General features: G+C 36.7%; 1 protein-coding gene across 32 annotated transcripts in view; it reads left to right on the top strand.

Annotated features, from left to right (window-relative positions):
* The window catches only part of LOC126727585 (beta-glucosidase 11-like), a 100069-nt gene that overhangs the window by 55388 nt on the left and 23078 nt on the right, over positions 1–21603 (top strand). For 2 of the 32 annotated variants that reach the window (XM_050433384.1, XM_050433365.1), the window contains 2 exons: positions 7245–7372; positions 16031–16324. The exons of 19 other annotated variants lie outside the window; for them this stretch is intronic. In XM_050433384.1, the coding sequence (XP_050289341.1) occupies positions 7245–7372; positions 16031–16143 (241 nt within the window). In that variant the 3' untranslated portion in view covers positions 16144–16324. Of the gene's footprint in view, positions 1–7244; positions 7373–8746; positions 8938–10112; positions 10177–11705; positions 11762–11989; positions 12066–12163; positions 12236–12410; positions 12499–12615; positions 12872–13293; positions 13410–13685; positions 13907–14218; positions 14248–14331; positions 14420–15299; positions 15391–15902; positions 16325–21182; positions 21411–21603 lie in introns of those variants that run through there. 11 more of the 32 variants (XM_050433368.1, XM_050433358.1, XM_050433374.1 and 8 more) reach the window with 10 other exon arrangements.

Here is a 21603-nt window from a genome sequence, read left to right as displayed (position 1 = left end):
CTACTGCAAAGAAGGCTGACAAAAGATTAAAGATGGATTCTAGACTGTTTAGATCAGTTCACCACTTTGAGAGATACAAGGATAACTTCTTGAATGCAGGAATCATTCAAGAGAGATTTGTAGATTTGGAGGACTTAAGGCACACATTTATTCCCAGCTGTTTTGAAGGAAGGGGATGGGAAAAGCTTCTGGGTGGTTTCCCTGTTGTGTGTGAACCCTTAATTAGGGAATTTTACTCAAATGTTGTGATAAAGGATAATGAATTGAGTTGCTGGGTGAGGGGTAAAGAATTTGTCTTGGATGCTCATGTCATAGATGATGCATTAGGGCTTGAAGGATTAGATGATGAAGAATTTATCAATTACAAGGATAGGAGTGTGTCTATTGAAACAATTCAACAAAGGATAGGTGGGCAGAGAGAAGGGAAATGTTTGAATACCACTGCCTTTCCAGTGGACATGAGGTGCCTTACAATAATTATGATGTTTAACCTCTATCCCATTAAGAAATTGACTACAATCAATTGTGCTAGAGCAGTCTTTCTGATGGATCTCAAAGAAAAGAACTTCATAGACATTAGTTCCCACATTTATGACACCATTGTGGATGAGACTAGAACCACCTCTAGGCCTAAATTGATTTTTCCAAGTTTGCTAATGAGGATTTTTAGGAGTAAGGGTGTTCCAATCCCTCAAGACATCAGTCCCATGTCTACACCCTCTGAAATCAACAAGCTTACCTGCAAAAGGATAAGTGTCAGGCTTCCAGGAGAAGAAGATGAAGGTGATGAAGGAGAGGCTGCCCCAATGGAGACTGAAGCAGAGGCAGCAGGGCTTGCATCAACTTCAACACCTAGGAGAAGTGGCAAAAGACACAGAGCTTCAACTTCTGCAGACACACCTCCAGATGCTTTCCAGATCATTCTGGAAAGGCTTGATGGGATCAGGGCAGTCCAAACTGAGCACTCTGACAGGATGAGAGCCATGCAAGACCAGATTGATGTCTTGGCTGCTACACTTGACAGCTTCACAACTCAGCATGACCAGTGACCCTTTGGCCATTCCTGTCAAAAAGGGGGAGAAGTTCATTGATGATTGAGAAGCAGAAAAGCTTAAGGGGGAGTAATTAGTTGAGGGGGAGTTGCTAAAAACAGAAACTGTGTTTATACATGTTTATGATTTGAGTACTTTTAGTGTTTTTATGGTTTTGATACACTGTGTTTTGGTGTATAGCTGTTTCTAACTCATTTCATATCCTCTTGGTTTAAACTTTAATATATGTTGATGATGTTATTCAGGTATTTGTTAATTTGTACCCATGTGCTTTTGTAAGCTTTTAGGGTTAATGTTTTATGCATAGTTTATAGGCTTTATGGTATGTACCTTGCTTAAGTGCAGCCTTTATGCTATGTTGAAATCAGTACCTTAATCTAAATGTTCTGCATTTTGGTTTATGTACTGTCACTCTTGTGCCCTTGTAGGATTGTTCCTAGATGCATATGCCTTGTGTGCTATGCATTGGTTGAGTGTTAAGCATACAAGTGTCTTGCCTTGTGCTTGTTAACTTGTATGTCTTTGTGTTCATTCCAAGTGTGAATGAGCACTGTGATCACTACCTTGTGGTGTTCACTTGGTTGATCAAGCCATGGTTTGTTTATTAAACTCCATCTTTGCTTGATCACATTCTGCCTGTTTCATATGCATTTATATTTTTCGGCTTACAATGATCATGGTGTATTGTTGTGTTTCAGGAGTTTATGTTCATATGATTCAAGTGCTTCACAACTTCTAGAGTTAGGTGTGAGTGAGTTTTGTTCAATTGTTCCCAACTCACATGTTAAGTCTAGAGTCTGTTTTAGGGTTTTGTCACGGAATAGCCAAAGGGGGAGATTGTAAGATTGAATTTATTCAACCATCTAATTGGCTTTATTTCGTGCCAAATTTGCTTGTAATTCAGCATTTAGTAACCCTGTATTTAGGTGGGTTTGTTGTAAGAGTAGTGAGTGAGATAGAGTGAAGATTGCTCAAGAGTGTGCAAGAAAACAGAGTGTCGCGGCTGGGACTCGCGGGTGGACTCGCGGCTGCAAGCCGCCAGAAGCTGCACACGTGCCAAGCATGCTGGAAGATGAACAGTCATGCTAGCTGGAGCACTACAGGACAAAACAGGACAACTGGCCATACGGTTAACTCGCGACTGGATCTCGCGACTTGGTCAAGCCGCGAGGTCAAGCCGCGAGCCACCCCTGTTTTGGAAAAACCTGACGTTTCACATTCCTCTCCACTCTAGTATAAATACCTCTTTTAACCCACGATTGAAAGAGAGCTTCCAGAGAGAATTTTGAGAGAGAAACCCTAAAGAAAAACAAGATTGTTTCACACACAATCCCTACCTTAGAGTCTCATCAAATTCCCTCACTCTCTTCCTCTCCATTGTCAAATCCTTGAGAGGCATTATACCAAACCTGGTTCTCACCATTATCATCTCTGTGAGACAGTCGTTTGGAGTTCTGGGAAGCAGTTAGGAAGGAGCCAATCTTCATTGGTTGATGCTACGGTGTAGTAGCGGAATCCGGGAAGCTAGAAAAGAAAAAGGTTCGGCGCAACCTCGTTGGAGCAAGAAGCTTGGAGGGCTTAGGTGCACTGGGTAGATTAGGCTTGGAGGGTCTATTGCTGTCCTTGTATCCCAACTGTATTTTCTAGTGGATTGATTACCGCTTGGAGGGCGGCGGAGAGGTTTTTCGCCGAGGTCTTTGGTTTCCTCTTCGATAACACATCGGGTGTTATCTTTGTGTTTGCATCTTTCTTCCTCTCTATCTCTGCCTTTACATTATCTGCTGTGGTTTATTTTGTTATGGCTTAGATAGTTGTTTAACCAATTTCATATTATAGCATATGTTAAGTTTCCACACACTAGTTGTTTGACATATTGCTTGTGTTGGTTAAGTTGGTTTTTGGGGGTCTAAACGTTCAAAAGTATTTTTGTACACGTTTTTGAACTTTCAGTCCGCAAGCTCCTTTGACGGGCGCCGGGGAGGCTGCTTCTTCGGTGTAATAGCCGGATTAACGTTAAGGTGATGGCGTATGAGGTCTGAGTCAACCCCGGGGGCTTCGTAAGGATCCCAGGCGAATACGTCCTCATTTCGTCGAAGAAAATTAATTAGCGCTGACTTCTCCTGTGCTAGTAATTCCGAGCCAATTTGGAAAAACTTTTCGAGGTCTGATCTGATGAGCACTTTCTCCAACTCCTCACAGCTCACCTCCATGGTCGGTCCTCCATTACCCGTAGTTAGGACCGGGGTCCTTGATTGCTATAAGCTATTCCCGGCTGAAGTGGAAGGTCCGCTGCTTGATCGTCGAGGAATTGCCGACACCATGCATTGTCTGGCCATTCCTTGGTCCCCTACTATCTCTTTGATTCGACCTTCTGAAGGATATTTCACTTTCTGGTGCAGGGTTGACGACACAGCCCTTAGTACATGAAGCCATGGCCGTGCCACAATAGCTGTGTAGGGGGAGTATGCATCTACTACGATGAAAGTCCACTTCCACTACTTCTGAGTCTGTTTACACAGGCAGCCTAATCACGCCTTTCGGGATGACGACTTTTCCTTCAAAGCTAAGCAGGGGTGAATCATATGGCGACAGGTCTTCCTGCTTCAAGTTCAGCCCCTTATACAAATCTGGGTACATTATCTCCACGGCACTACCCTGATCAACTAACACCCTCTTCACGTCATAACCTCCTATTCTGAGCGTCACGACTAGGGCATCTTCATGGGGTTGAATAGTTCCTTCCTTATCCTCCTCTGTGAACCCGATTAATGGCGGGGCCCTTACTCTGGCTCTCTTGGATCCTTTTTCGCCTGGCTCTGTCGGGAACCTACCCACTGACATCACTCTGAACGGGCCGGAACCGATTCTCCCAGGTGCGGCAAGAATGACATTTATCGTGCCTATGGGTGGCCTCAATGCGCCTTGTCTGGTTTCGACATTCGACTGCTCAGGGCAGTGCAACAGATGCCTTAGCTTTCCTTCTTGGACAAGCCGATCCAAATAGTTTTTCAGGTTCCTGCATTTGTCAGTGGTGTGACCAGGCTCTTGATGATACGCACAGTATAGATTCTGATTGCGTTTTGAGGGGTCGCCTGCCATCCTGTTCGACCACTGAAAGAAGGGTTCGCACTTTACTTTCTCCAGGATCTCGTGCAATGGTTCTCGGAACACAGCGTGGACTACCTGAGCCCTAGTAGGTCCGGACTGTTCCATATAATCTCTTCTCAGCTTGTTACTGTTGCTGAAGCGGTCTGACCTGAAGTCCCTCCTCTCCTGGGGGACAACCTTCGCCTTTCCCTTCCCAATCTGCTGGTCCTCCTCGACCCTTTTGTACTTGTCTATTCTGTCCATGAGTTGTCGCACGCTGGTGACTGGCTTCCCAGTGAGAGACTTTCTCAAGCCATGCTCTGTCGGCAGGCCCCTTTTGAATGTACTAATGGCGACGTCATCGTAGTTTCCTTCTATCTCGTTGTACGTTTCCCAATATCTGTTCGAGTAGGCCTTCAGCGTTTCTCCTTCTCGCATGGATAAGGATAAGAGGGAATCGAGGGGCCGAGGGACTCTAGTGCTGGTGATGAAACGGGAACCAAAAGCCTGCGTCAGCTATTTAAAGGAATCTATGGAATTCGGCGGGAGGGCATCAAACCATCTCATTGCCAAGGGTCCCAAGCTGGATGGAAACACCTTACACATTAAAGCCTCGTCCCTGGAGTGGACGGCCATCCTCTGGTTGAATTGGCTCACGTGCTCCACTGGGTCAGTTCGACCATTGTATATGGCAAACGTTGGCTGATTGAACCGCCGAGGAAGCATCGCCCTCTCTATTCTACGTGTGAATGGCGACTGGGAGATTCGATCTAGGGCCTTGCTCATGGCGTCATTGGCCAGGCCTTGGTAAGACGGGCTTTTGCGGTCGCGTTTGCGAGGCCGTTCTTCCTCATAGGAAAACCTCTCGCTCGGAGGGGTTCTCGACCTTTGTCTGTATTCACCGTCCTCACCACTGCTAGTGTCTGAGACGGGTGAAGGACGTTTTCGCTGGGCTCGGCGCAGCTTCTTCTTCAAATCGTCAATCTCTTGTTGTAGAGCCTCTCGCTCGTTGTGCTGGTGGGACATGTGATCCTTCCCTTTCGAGCGGCTTCTATTCGTGTGAGAGGTGTTCACACTGCCCTCTCGTTGATTATCTTGGTCCTTCGCTCGTTCGAGGTTTAGAAAGTTGTCCTGTCGTTGAGATTCTGCACGTCCGGTTTGGCGTGGACCCGATCCTTCCATCCCTTACTGTTTCACTTGTCGAGACACAAGTTCTCCCCACAGACGGCGCCAATTGTAGGGGCTGTTTTTGGGGCTCAGGCCCAACAGGCAAGCGATTCTGGCCCAAAAGTCCCTCAACAATGAATTTTTAGAGAGCAGGTTACAGAACTAGGTCTTGACAGAGTGAACGTAGTTATGAACAAGCCATGCAACCATTTGGACGTGGGGATATTCCTCTAAACTTCCTGGGATAACAGTCCGTGGGGCTGTATCTTATGCTTTGTTTCTCCAATTCCTTTTCTCTTTCTCTCTGTTTTTCTTCCTCTTTCTCCGATCCCCCGGCCGTGGGGATTTTTCTTCTCTTATATAGCATCCTTCCTACGATAATGACCCTACACCTGTTAATCATCTAGGTCTCTACTTGAGTGCCTATCCCGTAGGACATCCTCCTTCTTTTTTGTGAGTTGCACTGGCCAAGATAATTCTATTCTCCTGTCCTTTCCACATTAATGCGGCTGGAAAAGTAGCTCCTTTGCATTTAATGCGGCAGTTGTGGTTCCCCCCTCCCCCCCCCCCCCCCCCGGAACGTCATGCACTCTTCCTTGATATTGGATGACCTTTCACCATGTAAAGGGTGTGAATCGGACTCCCATTTGGTGCGTCCGAGGAGGTACTCCTCGAACGCCCCTAAGCAAGCCCGACCCAACATGATTGGGCTGGGGGGTCCTCTGCCCGTGTTTTCGCTTCTTATTGTGGTTGGGCTTAGTACAAGTACTATGGCCCAACGTTGACTGGCGAACTCTACCCCCATAACGACGACGAAGCAATAGTGGCGCCATGAAGCAACTGCTTCTCCCTTCTTCATATTCTGCTTCTTCTTTCTTTTTTTTTTCTTCTTCTTCTCTGTCCGTCTCCCTCTCTCTCTTCTTTGCTGAAACTTTGTTAAGTATGTGGTCTGATTTCTCACTTTCCCTTGTATTTGTTATGACTTGACTACACTGACACGGACCTAGTATTGGAAATATTGAAAACTTTCTAAGCTCTCCACGTGTCTACAGTACACGGACACTTGCTGCCTAGCTTCATTGGATTCATGTTTTTGTTAAGTGTGCTGCACTGTTTTGCTGACAACACCACCACCCACTTGACCTCGTGAAGCCCAATGAAGTAATTAGAGTGATTTGACTATTCAAATGTTTTTAAATTTTACTATCCGCCAGTGTTGATACCAGCTTGTATCTTTTTTTTTTTTTTTTTTTTTTAATAATATATGTCACTTTTAAAAAATTTATTTAAGGTTGGTGGTTGTCCTTCTAATTTTTATATTATAATAATAATTATTAACTATTATTATCATAAGTTTAACTAATCAAAATATAAATAAAGAAAGAAACACTATATTTTTGTTTGTAAAAGTTATAATATGAAAAATGCATTTGAAAAAAATAAATCTTTATATTTAGTTGGACTATTTTAGTTAGTTTTTTTTATTTGTACTAATTTAATATATTTATTTATATTTTAAATAATTATTAAATTAATTATGACGTCATCACGGTTCGACCTCGGTCCAACCTTAAAAACCTTGAACCTCTTCATTTTACGGTTCATTGAACAGTTCGGATCTGAAAACCTTTTATTATCTTTTCTGGAAAGAGAGTTTTATGTGACTAATTAGTGCTACAAAAATTAATCAAATGGAATTAGTTGCTTCACTTGATCAATTAAAAGGGTACCATGATATGTAGATTCCAATTATCTCATCTAGTAAAGTCTCTCATTGTCAAATAAACCAATATGAGATGGATGCCATATGTTTATATCTACAAAAAAAATCATATGATAGGTCTTAATTATATTTCTGGTTGTTTCTTTTTAATTGATACACGGTTACTAAAATTTGATGTGATTACTTTTATCTCACTATTCTTAAAATCTTGGAAGGAATGGATCAAATACAAGAGGTTATTTTAAATGGTCCTTCTTGGATTTATTTGAAATGTTGGATGGCTATGAATCAAGCTACGGCCTATACTTCGTGGATTTGGATGACCCGGATTTAAAAAGACAACCTAAGCTCTCTGCTCATTGGTACTCCAATTTCTTGAAGGGGAAAAAACATCAGTTCTGATGAATATATTGAACTTAAGAAGAATATATCTGCAGTTTCTCCTTATTTACTAGAGTAGATTAGGCTTTGTACATTTACTTTGTATAATGGTTTGTTTATTATTCTTTTTCTCTTCTTTTTTTCTTTTCTTTTGTCAAAGTATATGAACCAACAGTGTGCTGCTTTGTAGCAATTTTTCATTTGTGCACAAAATGGTATATAGACATCTTTGATGTTCTTCAATATATTTAAGTGAGAGAGATAGAGGCCCTTTCTGATATTGCTGACAATTTCAAGGACAACAACTATTCACTTCTTCAAAAGTCATCTACTTTGATACGTGGAGATCTCTAGTACAACGCATTACACAAGGCCTTATCTCCATCACCATGTGTGTTTGGCTAACTTATATTTTGGTAGCTTATTTATCAGGGAGTATTGGATTGAATGAAATATGCAAATGAACCAAAATGGGTTAAAAGTATGAATTTTTTTATATTTTCTTGTGCGGTTTGTCAGAAACTGAAGATGGCAACGCTGGGTAGTGCAAGGGAGGATGACCAGCTCTTGTGAGTTCTTGATTTGGTCCAAAAAAATACAGGCTTATTTTATGGTGCTTTTGTTGCTAAATAAAATTTTTGGACAAAATTTATCACTTTTGGCAACCCATGGTTCACATGAGTCCACTACTAACACCATTTTTATTGTGCATCAATTAAATAGACAAGTAAAAAATTATGAATATATATATATCTGAAAATTTTTGTCTCACTCAAAATACAGATTCAATTAATAAAAATATAGGCCAAAAGCCTTATAGCTAAATTGACACCTCCTCATGTACAAAGTATTTGGAGGTTTAGGAGGAAAAATGTTCAAACTGTTAAATTAGCAACATATTGTAATTATCTCTAAAAAAAATTAATAAAAATATAGGGTTAAATTCCACTAACATACTCTGAGGTTTTGACTAATACCAACCAAGTTCAAGACTTTTCAAAACTAATCAATTTGGTCCCTAAAGCCAGTTTAATCCCTAAAATAGTTAAGAAAAGCCCAAATGGAATTTACCCAATATATAGATATAGATTACTTGGTTGCAGTTAATCCAAGTAGAGGCTTATAATACCAAGCATAGAGTGCAATTCAATCCTGTCTTTACCATGCTTTCTCAAAGGCAAATAAAAATAAAATAAAATAAAAAAATCTGGCCATAAATTAAAGCTATGTGTATGCGGTAGGACCGTAGGACTCATGAATGGACCAATCCAATAAGATTCTTTTTTTTTTTTTTTAACGAATCCAATAGGCATCTAAAACTATGTTGCGTATGTTCTTTAACAACATATATCATATATGTATATAGAGAGAGAGAGAGTACTGCGAGGCTCCTGCTAAAACAGGAGGAAGATGTTGAGGCTAGTTTTGCTGACAAGTTTAGCAGCACTAGTTTTAAGAACTGATACGTTTAGCAGAGATGATTTCCCACCTGACTTTGTGTTTGGTGCTGCTTCCTCAGCTTATCAGGTAATCACTTAAAATTCCTTTTGCTTCTTTTTATGTGTTAATGATTATATGTTTATTTAAGATATTTTTTAAATAATTAAATTTAAATAGATTTAACGGTAAAAAAAAAAACACCCATTATTTTAAATATTCTTATTAAGATTATCATCATTTATTAAGTTCTAAACATGTATCTAAACTCAAAAACGTCTCTCTCTCTCTCTCTCTCTCTCTCTACGTTTCTCTCTATGTCTCCTCCACCACTGCTCCACCTCCACATGTTGCCGGCAGGAAGAAAAAAAAAAAAAAAAAAAAGCTGAACACTGCATTGAAGATAACGGAGAGACTCCAACTAATGGAGGACTTAAAACATATATTGTGACCAAAAAAAAAAAAAAAATGTTTTCTTGTTTTTGCTCAGGTATGATGCTCACCAATTCTTGGTTTATCTATAAAGATTCCTTGTTCAAATTATACGCACGAATGCATGTGTTTCATGGACAAATTTAATATGTCTCTCATCTGTTTGTTGAAATTCCTGAATGATCATTAGCTTGAGTATGACGTGCTTGCTTTTTATATAGCAACCACACAAACAAACCCAGTTCAGATTTAGAATAAAAGAACATTATCCCCAAGCCAAAAAGATTACAAACTGGCATTATTCAATTTATGTGCTCACCTCATCCCCCCGTCATTTGGGTTGATGATTCTGTATCTATCTACAAATGAAAAAGTCCAAAAAATGAAATAAAATGAAAAACGAAACAGAGAAAAAGCTTTGCTATGATGATGTGGCTATGAAGAAGATGAGGATGTAGAGGAAGAAGAAGAAATGGGGGGTGAGTTATGGCATGTACATTGAGGGTCATGGATGACCCTATTCCTACTAATGTCGAGTTTAGAACAAATCACACAATACTTTTCTGCCGGCAACCTGTGGAGGTGGAGCAATGGTGGAGGAGACGGAGAGAGAGAGAGAGAGTCAGACGTCAGATATTTTTGAATTTAGAGATAGGTTTAGAATATAATAAATAAGGGTAATTAATGAAATTTTAATAAGAATATTTGTAAATAATGAGGGTCTTTTTTTTAAAAAGATGTAACTTTAAAAAATTAGATCAGGTGTAACTTGAACCCATCTCCTCTTTTTTATTATTATTTATATTTTTTGTTTCTTCAATCGTTTGTGAAAGGTTGAAGGTGCAGCAAACGTAGATGGGAGGACCCCCAGCATATGGGATACATTTGCCCACGCAGGTCAGCACATGTTAATATATATTTTTATATTCAAATATTGTTATGTTTTATATTGAAAAGTAAGGTGAAAATATTTATTTGTAGACAAACATTATTTACAAAAGTTCATGCATGCGTGAAAGTACTTTAGGAATTGACAATTACTTCCAAAAACAGACTTTCTTAAAATCCAAACTTTCTCAATTCAAACAAAAATAATTGTATATCAACATTTATAAATCAAGGGAAAAAAAATGAAATAAACACTTTTGAGACCCACCAAATTCATGAGAGAGGGAGCTTGTGACGGGGAATCCGAACGCCAAAATGTATCAACCTAAAACAAAACTGCATGAAAGAATAAGAAATTCACCACAAATGTGGGAAAAACAATAATAAATCCACCAAAAAAAGAAGAAGAAGAAAATCGAATAAAGAGAGAGGGAAAAAAAAATCGCCTTTTTTGTTTTAGGAAGAACATGGAATGGATGGGAGAGGGGTATAGAGGAAGTAATAGGAAATTTATAGAAAAGAAGATAGGGGAGAAGAAGAGTCAAGATAGGGAGATAGAGAGTTGGAGGAACAATAATGGTAAAGTGAAGAATTATTGGAAGAATAAGAGTTAAGAAAGTGAGAAGAGTTGGAAAACTAAACCAAAATTAATTACTAAACCTACATTATTATATGCAGCATAGATATTATTATTTTTTATTACTAAATATTACCAAAAAAGAGGAAAAATTGTTGGTAAAAGGAGTGGAGTGGCTGATGACATGTTGGAATAGGAGTTTTGCAAAAGTAAAAGGAAAAACAAATAGCCTAATGTGTCCAAGAAAAATGAACTCTAATACATTATCCTTTATTTTAAAGCTTGGGGCTCCCTAGGAGGAACTTATATATTTATGAAGATGAGAACTACATTTTGTTTTTATCTTTTTATCTATGAAACAAAAGTACAATTTGTCTTTTTCTTCAGGCTTAATTAGCTTCTCTGTCTGTCTCTCTTTTGGGTAAGTAATCTCTCTTACACATCTCATCTTTTAAGTAACTTAAGGCATGAACAAGCGCAGCGGAAGGGGGGGCCTGTTTGGTTTAAAGTACATTAAGAACCTGGTTACAAGACATGATACAGACCGTTATTGTGAAAATTTTAACACATGGAAATATATGCATCACATTGTTATGAGAGAAAGTCATGAGATATAACTAATAATTCTATCAATTAAAAAGATAATCTAAAATGATAGTTGTAAGTGTAATTGATTTGATCCTTGAACAACAAAAAGCTTGGTGAAATATACTAATTAGTAAAAGAATGATCATTGGTCTGTTGGGCTTAGATATGTAAGACTTATTACTAGCCTGCTCCTTGTCACAAAACCATGCCTTTTTGTCAGAACTTAAAAATGGAATGCTTCAATTGCACTTGTGGTAGCAGCATAGAAGAAAAAGCTAGCCTCTTTCCTCAAATGGACTTGTCCATTATAAGTTGAGACATATCTGTCTATATCTGAGAATCGGCTGCCTAATTGGCCCAACTCATATTTCAGGGAATATGCATGGAGCCAGTGGGGACATAGCATGTGATGGGTACCATAAATACAAGGTCAGTCTATGTAATGAGCCTTTCTTAAAGGTCTTTTACCATAAATACCGATCCCATATTTGAGCTCAATTAATCATCTTTTGGTTTACACATGAAGCTAACTATTCTCTCTGTCTGATATTTCTTGTAACAACTATATGGTTATGTCCTGACCAAGCAAGCATAATCAACTGTCAAAAACACACATTATAATCTTATATGTATGACTACATTCATTTAATTCTGCAGGAGGATGTTCAGCTCATGAAAGACATGGGTTTAGAAGCCTATAGGTTTTCCATATCATGGTCACGGCTAATCCCAAGTATTATCACATAACTGTCACTCACTTTTACTAAACAAAAAATAAGTTATTTCTGGTTCTTTCTCTCACGCTTAAACTTCTGATGGTCTAACTTTCAGGTGGAAGAGGAGCAGTTAATCCAAAGGGTTTGCAATATTACAACAATCTCATCAATGAGCTAATCAGCCACGGTTATAGCCAGCATCCATCATTGATGTTGATAATGCCATTTTCTTAACAATGAAGGCGTTTTTTTTTTTTGGTTTTTTTTTTAAAAAACAAGGAAGAAAAAAAAGTACTTCCAATAAGCTAATATAAAAATGAGTTTCCTCTAGCTGAGATTCTTCTCCTCTTTATTGCACACAGGAATACAACCACATGTTACATTACACCACACTGATCTTCCTCAAGCACTTGAAGACGAGTATGGAGGATGGGTTAGTCGGAAGATTGTGTATGGTTCTGTACCCTTTTCCATCATACGCCACTTTCACTTAAAAGTATATACATTTCCTTCACTTAGCACAAATCTTTGCTAGGAGTGTGAATTAATAATTAGATCTGGATGCAGTAAAGACTTCACGGGATATGCAGATGTGTGCTTCAGAAAGTTTGGTGACAGGGTTTCATATTGGACTACTATGAATGAGGCCAATGTGTTTGTGCTTGGGGGTTACGATGTTGGACTTCTGCCTCCTCAACGATGTTCACCTCCATATGGAGTTAACTGCTCTACAGGCAACTCCTCAACTGAACCGTACATGGCAGCTCATCATGTCCTGCTGGCACATGCTTCAGCTGCTAGATTGTACAAGAAAAGATACCAGGTATGATTCAATCTGTTTGTCGTCAGCATTTTGACCAATGTAGCAAATATATAAATGGGTCCGGTTAATGTATGCCCTTAGGGCATACATTAACAAATCCATTTTTGGAAAAGTTTTCTTGGGAATTGAAAAAGTTGTCAAAACTTTTTCAATTTCCAATAAACTTTTTTCAAAATTGGTTTACTATTGTGTGCCCTGAGGGCACACATTAGTAAAATCCTATATAAATTGCCCTATTATTTGACGTTCAAGGACAATCATCATGCTTGATCATCCCAGCATGTTTAAAAATTCACTACATCTTTTCATTTAGGCCATCATTTTTCATTTGGGAAACATGAATTTGAATGTTATGAATATATATATATATATATATATATATATATCAAAGTGCCAATTTAGAGAAACTGTGGGTGATGCAGGACAAGCAGCATGGTGTTATAGGGCTGAATGTCTTTTCCTATTGGTTTGTTCCTCGAACAAACAGTACTGAAGATAAAATTGCCACTCAAAGAGCCAACGACTTTTACTTGGGATGGTAAGTTCTAATTTCATGTATGAAGTGGTATCTGTTTTCTTTCATTTGTTTGTGTGATTGTCTATCTCTTCGGCTTTCGTCATTTTAGTCTGGAATCAGTCAATTCTAATGTCTTTCTGAGAAGGCATGAGAAATAAAAGTTATCATACAATTTTGTGGATTTCGTTTTGCCCTGTTAAAACTTCTCATGTCCAGTTTCCTTTAGCAATCTGCAAATGAATTGGATCTCAGAATTTATTCAAGCTTTTAGCAACCATTCCTCGCTTTGTGCTGCAGGTTTGTGAATCCCTTGGTATTTGGAGACTATCCTCAGACCATGAAAAAGATTGTAGGCTCTAGACTTCCGTCCTTTACCTATGCTGAATCCAGTCAGGTTAAAGGTTCATTTGACTTCATTGGAGTAAATCATTACATCACAATGTATGTCAAGGATAACCCGAGCAGCGTAAATACAGAAGATAGAGATGCTATGGCAGACATGGCAGTACGGTTAACAAGTATGTTTTTGACACATTGTTGGGATTTTAGTGGAATAGGTTGATAATGACGGACAAATGAAACAAAAATTATTAACTTTAAAACTATTTTCAGCTTGGATTTCATTACTTTGTTTTAGTTTGATTGAGCTTACAAAGTCAATTCTGATCACCCATCTATGAATTAGGCTTCATTCTAATATTTGCTTATGGTGTCCTGTATTTGTTGACACGTGAAGTCTTGGCCAATGTAACCTGTGTGTTAAGCAGTTGTAGCTATGCTCATCTAGTATATGGAACTGAAATAACTAACTAATTTTTTGGTTGTGGCAGGCATTCGAAATGATACATCGACATTTGAGGTGAGAGGCTGAACATAAAAATTAAAGGCCAGTTTGCTTCTACTGTTTATTTCAGTGCATTACTAATCAGTTTGTTTGACTCAGTATGCAATCGTACCCTGGGGTCTGCAAGGAATCCTGGAGTATATCAAGCAAGTTTATGGCAACCCTCCTGTTTACATTCATGAAAATGGTCTCTCTCTCTCTCTCTCTCTCTCTCTCTCTCTCTCTGTGCGTGCGCGCATGCAGTCCTTTAACTGTGAAAATTTGTTAATAGTAGCAGTATTGATCATTTCAGCTGCAATGGAGTATTATAATTTGTAAGGCATGATAATTTGCTTTTGTTTTGTCAAAATAGTTTTTACAAGAACTTTTGTGTTAGTACATTTGACCACAGATTCCACACTGAGAATTTGATCGTAGTTTCAATTAAAAAGGATCAATGATAAATATTACTAAATTATAACGTGACAGCAAAATCAATTGTCAAAGTATATTTTCGCAAGCTGTAGACTTGCATTGCAAATAAATAAATCTTTATAAAATATAAACATTTCCTTCCATTTTAACTTCTTTTTTTATTTCATTATTGGAGCAGTTATGTCAATTTTTATAGAGATACTCAGTAGCTGGACTAGAATCATGGAAAACATCATCTAAGTGATGAATGGTAATCAAATTGCAGCCAAAAAAAAAGGAAGAAGAAAGAAAATAAACCCAACAAAAAAAAAAAAAAGCCACTATGAGAGTATGATTATTTGGATGTATGCTGCAATACACAGGGCAACTGTGGCAGAATGTGACAAATATTTAATAAATTATTGATATATCTATTGGTAGGAATATTTAAAGTATCATAATGCACAAATTAATGGTTTGTAACAGTTTGAAATAATCAACCAATTCATTGAAAGAATAACTAAAATTTATAGAATAGTTTCAAATTTTCTTCATGTTGCTAGTTGAAATATTGCTCATTTTTCCTTTGGGTATACTCTTCTAGCATAGGGCTTGCATTAGGTTGGTACTTCATCTAATTGAGGAAATCTGACATGACATACATCTCTCTGCAGGTCAACGAACAAGACGTAATTCAACACTGGAAGATTGGCCTAGGGTAAAATATTTGCATGGATACATAGGTGGTTTGCTTGATGCAGTGAGGTATGTTTGTAGACTTTATATAAACCTAATACATGATGTGAGAGTCTTGTCATAATTGTATTTGAGTTGCTTGCATTCCTTGACATATTATACTGAAATTTCTATTTGCTGTTAGGTTTATTTGGCAATCTAATTTTGATATATAATTAGCGAGGCATAGTGACTCACGATTTGATGACTTCATTTCACACATTTACTGAATTAAAAATTAAGAATATTGCCTATGTTATGTACTAATATGTGTATTATCTTTTCCTGAAAGAGAGCTAGATGTGACTAATTATTGCTAATTTATCAAATGAATTAGTTGCTTCACTAGATGTATTAAAAGGGTGTCATGATATGTGGATTCCATACATCTCATCCAATAAAGTCTCTTATTGTAAAATATATATATATATATATATATGATAGGTCTTAATTATATTTCTGGTTGTTTCTTTTTAATTAGTACATAGTTACTAAAATTTGATGTGATTACTTTTCTCTTACTACTCTTAAAATCTTGGAAGGAATGGATCAAATACAAGAGGTTATTTTACATGGTCCTTCTTGGATTTATTTGAAATGTTGGATGGCTATGACTCAAGCTACGGCCTATACTTCGTGGATTTGGATGACCCGGATTTGAAAAGACAACCTAAGCTCTCTGCTCATTGGTACTCCAATTTCTTGAAGGGAAAAAACATCAGTTCAGATGGATATATTGAACTTCAGAAGAATTTATCTGCAGTTTCTACCAACTTTCAGTAGAATCTGCTTTCTACATTTACTGTATAACAGTTTCGTGTAATATTCTTGTTTATTATTTTTGACAAAGCATATGAATAACCAGTGTTCTGCTTTGTAGCAATTTTTCATTTTTATACTATAATATTTAAATTTCTTTAATGTTCAATATAATTAGTGAGAGAGACAGAGACCCTTTATAATATTGCTGATGATTTTTTTACGACAACTATTCACTTCTTCAAAATCCATGTACTATAATAAGTGGAGATCTGTAGTAGCATATTGGTCTTCTCGGAGCCTTTTTTCTGCTTGTGTTTTTGGCTAGCTTATACATTGGAATGGAATGCTCTTTTAGGGAAAAAAATATTTACAAATTAGAAGGGCAAAAATATCATATATGGCACTAAATAGAAATTCATTAAAAAAAAAAGTATCTATAAAATTTGTCCATTCTGTCTAAACATTCCCACCAAACAAATAAGGAAAAAAGGAGAAAGAAGGGTGCAATTTATTTGTGATCTTGATCATAACATGATTCCTTAACCAAACCACTGATCACTGATGAATTATCTAAACCCATATTTCTCCTATTCTTTCTGATCTCCTCAACAACAATATAGAATGGTATCCTCTTACAAAAAATAAAAATGGTATCTTTTTGCACCAAGGAAGAAAAATGTAGAAGATTCATGATCAAATTCTTCAATTATACCAAAAGAGTAAGAGACAGTTACATAAGCACATATAAACCTTAGCTGACCCTAGAGGAGGCTTAAGCAAGTGCTACCAACCCAACATACAGTATGCCTGTCATGCCTTGATTTAAGAACAGGACAAAATCACTCATGCACACCATTTACTTGTTATGGTCTCTAACAACCTGTATAACTTAGAGCAGAACAATCTATCATGGTATTACTATTTCCTGACTCCTCTCTAGCTAATCAATCATAATTTACTTGCCTGCATCATGGTTCATCTTCCACAAATATAACTTAGGAAGAGAATAAAACAAGATCTTTTTTGTTGGATCACAGTAATAAATTTCCTTTTTATTCTCTTGAGCTCTCTGCTCCAAGTGAATCTAGCTAATATGCTGGTACTGCATATTCTTAACAGAAAGGGATAGTGTTGATCTAATTGTGATAACTTTTCCAATAATAAAATGCAAAGGCTGATAAATCAAAACCAACTATATTAAATGTCAAACAAGACTTGCTTAGATCAGTTTCTAATCCTTTTCACATCTTGAAGATTTACAAATGAAGTATATGGGCATTTACATACCCAAAAAAAATTGTAGATGAGTAGTTAAAAAGGGTCCATTGATTATATATATAGTATTTACAACCTGAAACGCATAACAAATCAATAAGGATATACTGATGCAGAGGTAAAGGCAGGAAAACACCCCACAAAAAAAAGCACGTAAGTTACACTACATGCTATATAAAACAACAATTAAGCCTTAGTCCCAATTTTTTTTGATACAATGATGCTACATGCAACACGCTTCAGCTAATAAAATGTCTAGTAAACTTTACTAGATACTCCAAAATCTGTCATGATACATCTAGGTCACGTACCTCAACTTTGACTACTTTGATCTGATGAAGCACCATGCTTACTCAGCTTCGTCAAGATGTATGCCATGGCAACTTTAGCACCCAGGCTAGAGTGACCACGAGAAAGGCAGATTGCACCCCCAAGAAGAAGTAAACCATTGGCTAGCAATTTCCTTGAAGGCAGATTGCACACAGAAAGTTTTCAGTCATTTGTTTGAAGATAAAATGTTTAGAAGTATATCTGCTTTCATAAGACAGACAATGGCAAAGCTAATCAAACTGTCGGAGGAGTTTTAGTTCAACTTTAACTGTTAGACAGAAATTAAATAGTCATATATGAATGGAGATGACTTCAAATTTGTACAAGAAGAGAGACATACTGAACTAGTGAACTCTGTTATACTCCTCTCTGTTACCAGATGCAAACAAAGCTTTTGGGGACAGTTTTTGGGTGATGGAACAAACAAGTAATAATTTGTTGGACAAAGAAACTCTTCTCTCTGCTGTTCTAGGATTTGAAAGGAACGGACTAAAATAAGCTTGGACATTCTGTTAAAGCATTAAAATCAAGCTTGAAATTCTCTGATTTTTTTTTTTTTTTTTTTTTTTTAAATCTAATATTTATTTTTTTTATTTATTTATTTTTTTTTTATTTTTATGTTCAACTAGAAATTCATTCGAAATTAAACAAGATAACCATCCTATCTTCCACATGAAATCCTGATTCAGATGAGACTAGTAATAATCTCATGTGGTAACTATCGATTTCAAGAATGCATATTATTCATCAAAACTTACATACAATACTGATACAACTTTTCATATTTGTAGTCAAATTAAGTATCCAAGCCCTCCAAGCTTCGGCCAGTGCTACCTAGCTATTGTAGATCATATCTTAAACCTTATTTTTTTTTTTTTAATAGGACATATCTTAAGCCTTGTTAGTTACTCATTGCCTCATGGACGGAGTCACTCTGTCTCAATTTTTTTTTTATAAATATTAGTATATGTATAGGTACTAATTATAGCAATTGTATTCTATAAAATTATATTTTACCCCCTCTTAACAATATCATTAATTCTTCTAAGAGTAATGTTATAGTCACAAACTTTTCTACAACATTTTTATAAACTGTTAAGATAGCTAATTCTTATTGGTTTAAATCTGAGCACACCACTTACATAACTTTTTTACTTACCATTAACTACTTACCATATCAGTAATTTGTAAAAAAGTTTGTAGTTCTAACATTTTCCTATTTTTAAATTTTTAAAGACCCTAAAAAAAATCTAAAATCTAAAATAAAATATACTAGTCCAAAAAAGTTAGTCCAATAAACTAATTTTACCCCATAACAAACAACTTAACTCTTTAAAAAAATTTTAACAAAATAATTTTTCCTTACTCAGCGGTGGACACATGCATCAAAGACCAACAAAAAAAAAAAAAAAAAACCCTCTTAGCGGCTTAGCCACACACAGCCAGCAAACAAAGCGGCTACCCTTAACTCCGAGTTCAAGTTCTTGCTCTGTCACTGCATTGCCTCAAGTGTATACATCACTTGTAAACTGATCTCTCGGCTACTCCCAAGACTTCTTGAAGATTTGATGTCTGGCTCTAAGGTTTCAACATAATTCCAACACAAGTTTTAGTGATCATTGTGCGTGTTTGGAACAATAGATCTCTCAAAGATGAACAATGGGAGAGGTAGGAAGCCCAAGGAATTCTCTCTTTAAGTATTTTTCTCTGTTTTGTGACCGTCTTCCTCTCTTAGTAACTTGGATTGAATTTCTGTTTAAGTAGGTGTAGGGTTTTGGGGTTAAAACTTAAATGCCTATGAAAAGCCCGTGTAAAGCCAACTCGATGGGTTTCTCAAATAGGGTTGCTCGACCGAGAGTTTTGTGAGCTATGGCTGAAAGTTAATGTCCAAAACCCAGTTTTTGTTGATCAATCAAGTCTTCATTATTGACTAAGATCTTCAAATCAATAATCTGAATATAATCTTCAGTCTTCAACCTTTAATACAACCATACTATATGCATTACAATGGAATATTAACCAGCAATTACAAATAAATTTATCATAGAATTAGTCATCACTAAAAATCCCATGAAACTCAAACTCCAAATACAACTCATAGAGGTCTCTCTCACCACAGCTAACACTCCACAAGAATAATTTATTCTCCAATAATTGATGTGCCTAAGACCAAATTTGTTTTTTTTCTCTCTCTCTCTAAAACAACCAGAAAGCCACGCGTCTTTTTGTGTGTGAGGTTTGACATACCTTATCATAAAAAAGACGAAAGGTTGGTAAATGGCACAATCAAATGTCATAAGAAAGAAAAAACAAAAATCAATGTCGGGCACACAGGAGTGGGATTTCTAAGTAATGATTCTATGTAACAAATAACATATGAACTTGGTGCACCTCAAATTCAACTCACATATTATAGGCTTTATAGCATCCACCTAAAATTCAAGCAACATATTATAATTTATAACAAGCAGCAAGGCAGATGACACGGTTGAGTCTAGATTTTAGGTTGGCAAATCATGAACAAAAGTGGCTTATATTTGCTTTGGAAATGTATTTTTTAAGACAAGCATATCAAAGATTCAAGTTTCTATAAGTTTGATAGTTTTTGATAGCTAGTCAATTGATCGAATAGCCAAGATTTTGATCAATCAAGCTCATTTTGAATCAATCGGAATGTGTCTAGTGAAAATCGTGAGTTCAGTCCATTCAGCCCATCAAGTGACTACGGTTTCATGCATCTAACCTTTAAGTATATAAGAAAAACCTAGAGCAAGTGAAAAAGACTTTTAGAGAGCTACTGATTGTAAACTTGAAGGTACACTGCTTCTTGCTCTCAAAAGTCCATATTGGTGATCAAGCTTTAAGAAAATTCAAAACGGGTGGTGTTGAAGTTGTTGCATATTCCAAAAGTTAAAATGCTGAACCAAGTGTTTGAAGTTGTGGACAAAGTTTCACATACAACAAACTCGATAATTGAAGAGTCCATGAATTCAAAACCGTGTTGGGTAAAATTAGTAAGTACTACTAAATTGTAGCAATTTAGAATTTGGTAATTTTATTTTGTAAAACTTCAATTTGGTTAGTGGATTCGGTTCTACTTCCAGGGTTGGTAAGGTCAAGCCCTCCTTGTGGTTTTTACTTTGGAACCATATTATGAGGTATATTTCCACTACATTTATTTTTGTTTTTACAATATTGGTGTTATTCATGACTTAACCAAAAGCTGTTTGGCCTTAAAATTGGTTAACCATTGTTTTTGGGCTCTAAACAAACCGACAAAACTCCATTAATGCAAGTGTCAATATACTCTGTAACTTTCCTTTGAACTTTCCTTTAACATTTGTAAAACGTCCATTATCCTAAGTCAGCAACAAGGACAAGTTTGTCTCTTCTCAATATACTTATGCATGCAGAACCAATCCTTTGCATGTCGATTTTCTACTGGGACACACTCTTTGTCTGGCTATAAATTAAAGCCATTGATTTGGGTCAAGCTAGAGGATAATATATACAAGCATGCTTTCAAAGCATTGCTTTGGGAAAAAAAAATGTTGATTCTCTCTTATTTCTTTCTATTTCTTCTGATAAACATATCAGTGGTTGAAGTACTAGGGGTTGATAAATTTAGCAGAGATGACTTCCCACCTGACTTTGTGTTTGGTTCTGGGACCTCGGCTTATCAGGTCTGTTTATTAATTAATGGTTTTATACATTCTTTTCAATTTTTTCTTAAACATAGCTTTATTAAAGAAAAAAAAGTGCTATTTGTTTAGTTATTTCATTACTAAAAGTTGTAAAGAATTGGTGATTTCTAATAGATAATTAATATTCTCTCTATTTCTTCATATCCTTGAAAAAATTGTTTATATATATGAA

The sequence above is a fragment of the Quercus robur genome, chromosome 5 (assembly GCF_932294415.1).
Source record: "Quercus robur chromosome 5, dhQueRobu3.1, whole genome shotgun sequence".
In the NCBI taxonomy this organism is placed as follows: domain Eukaryota; kingdom Viridiplantae; phylum Streptophyta; class Magnoliopsida; order Fagales; family Fagaceae; genus Quercus; species Quercus robur.
This window is presented reverse-complemented; position numbering and strand designations above follow the sequence as displayed.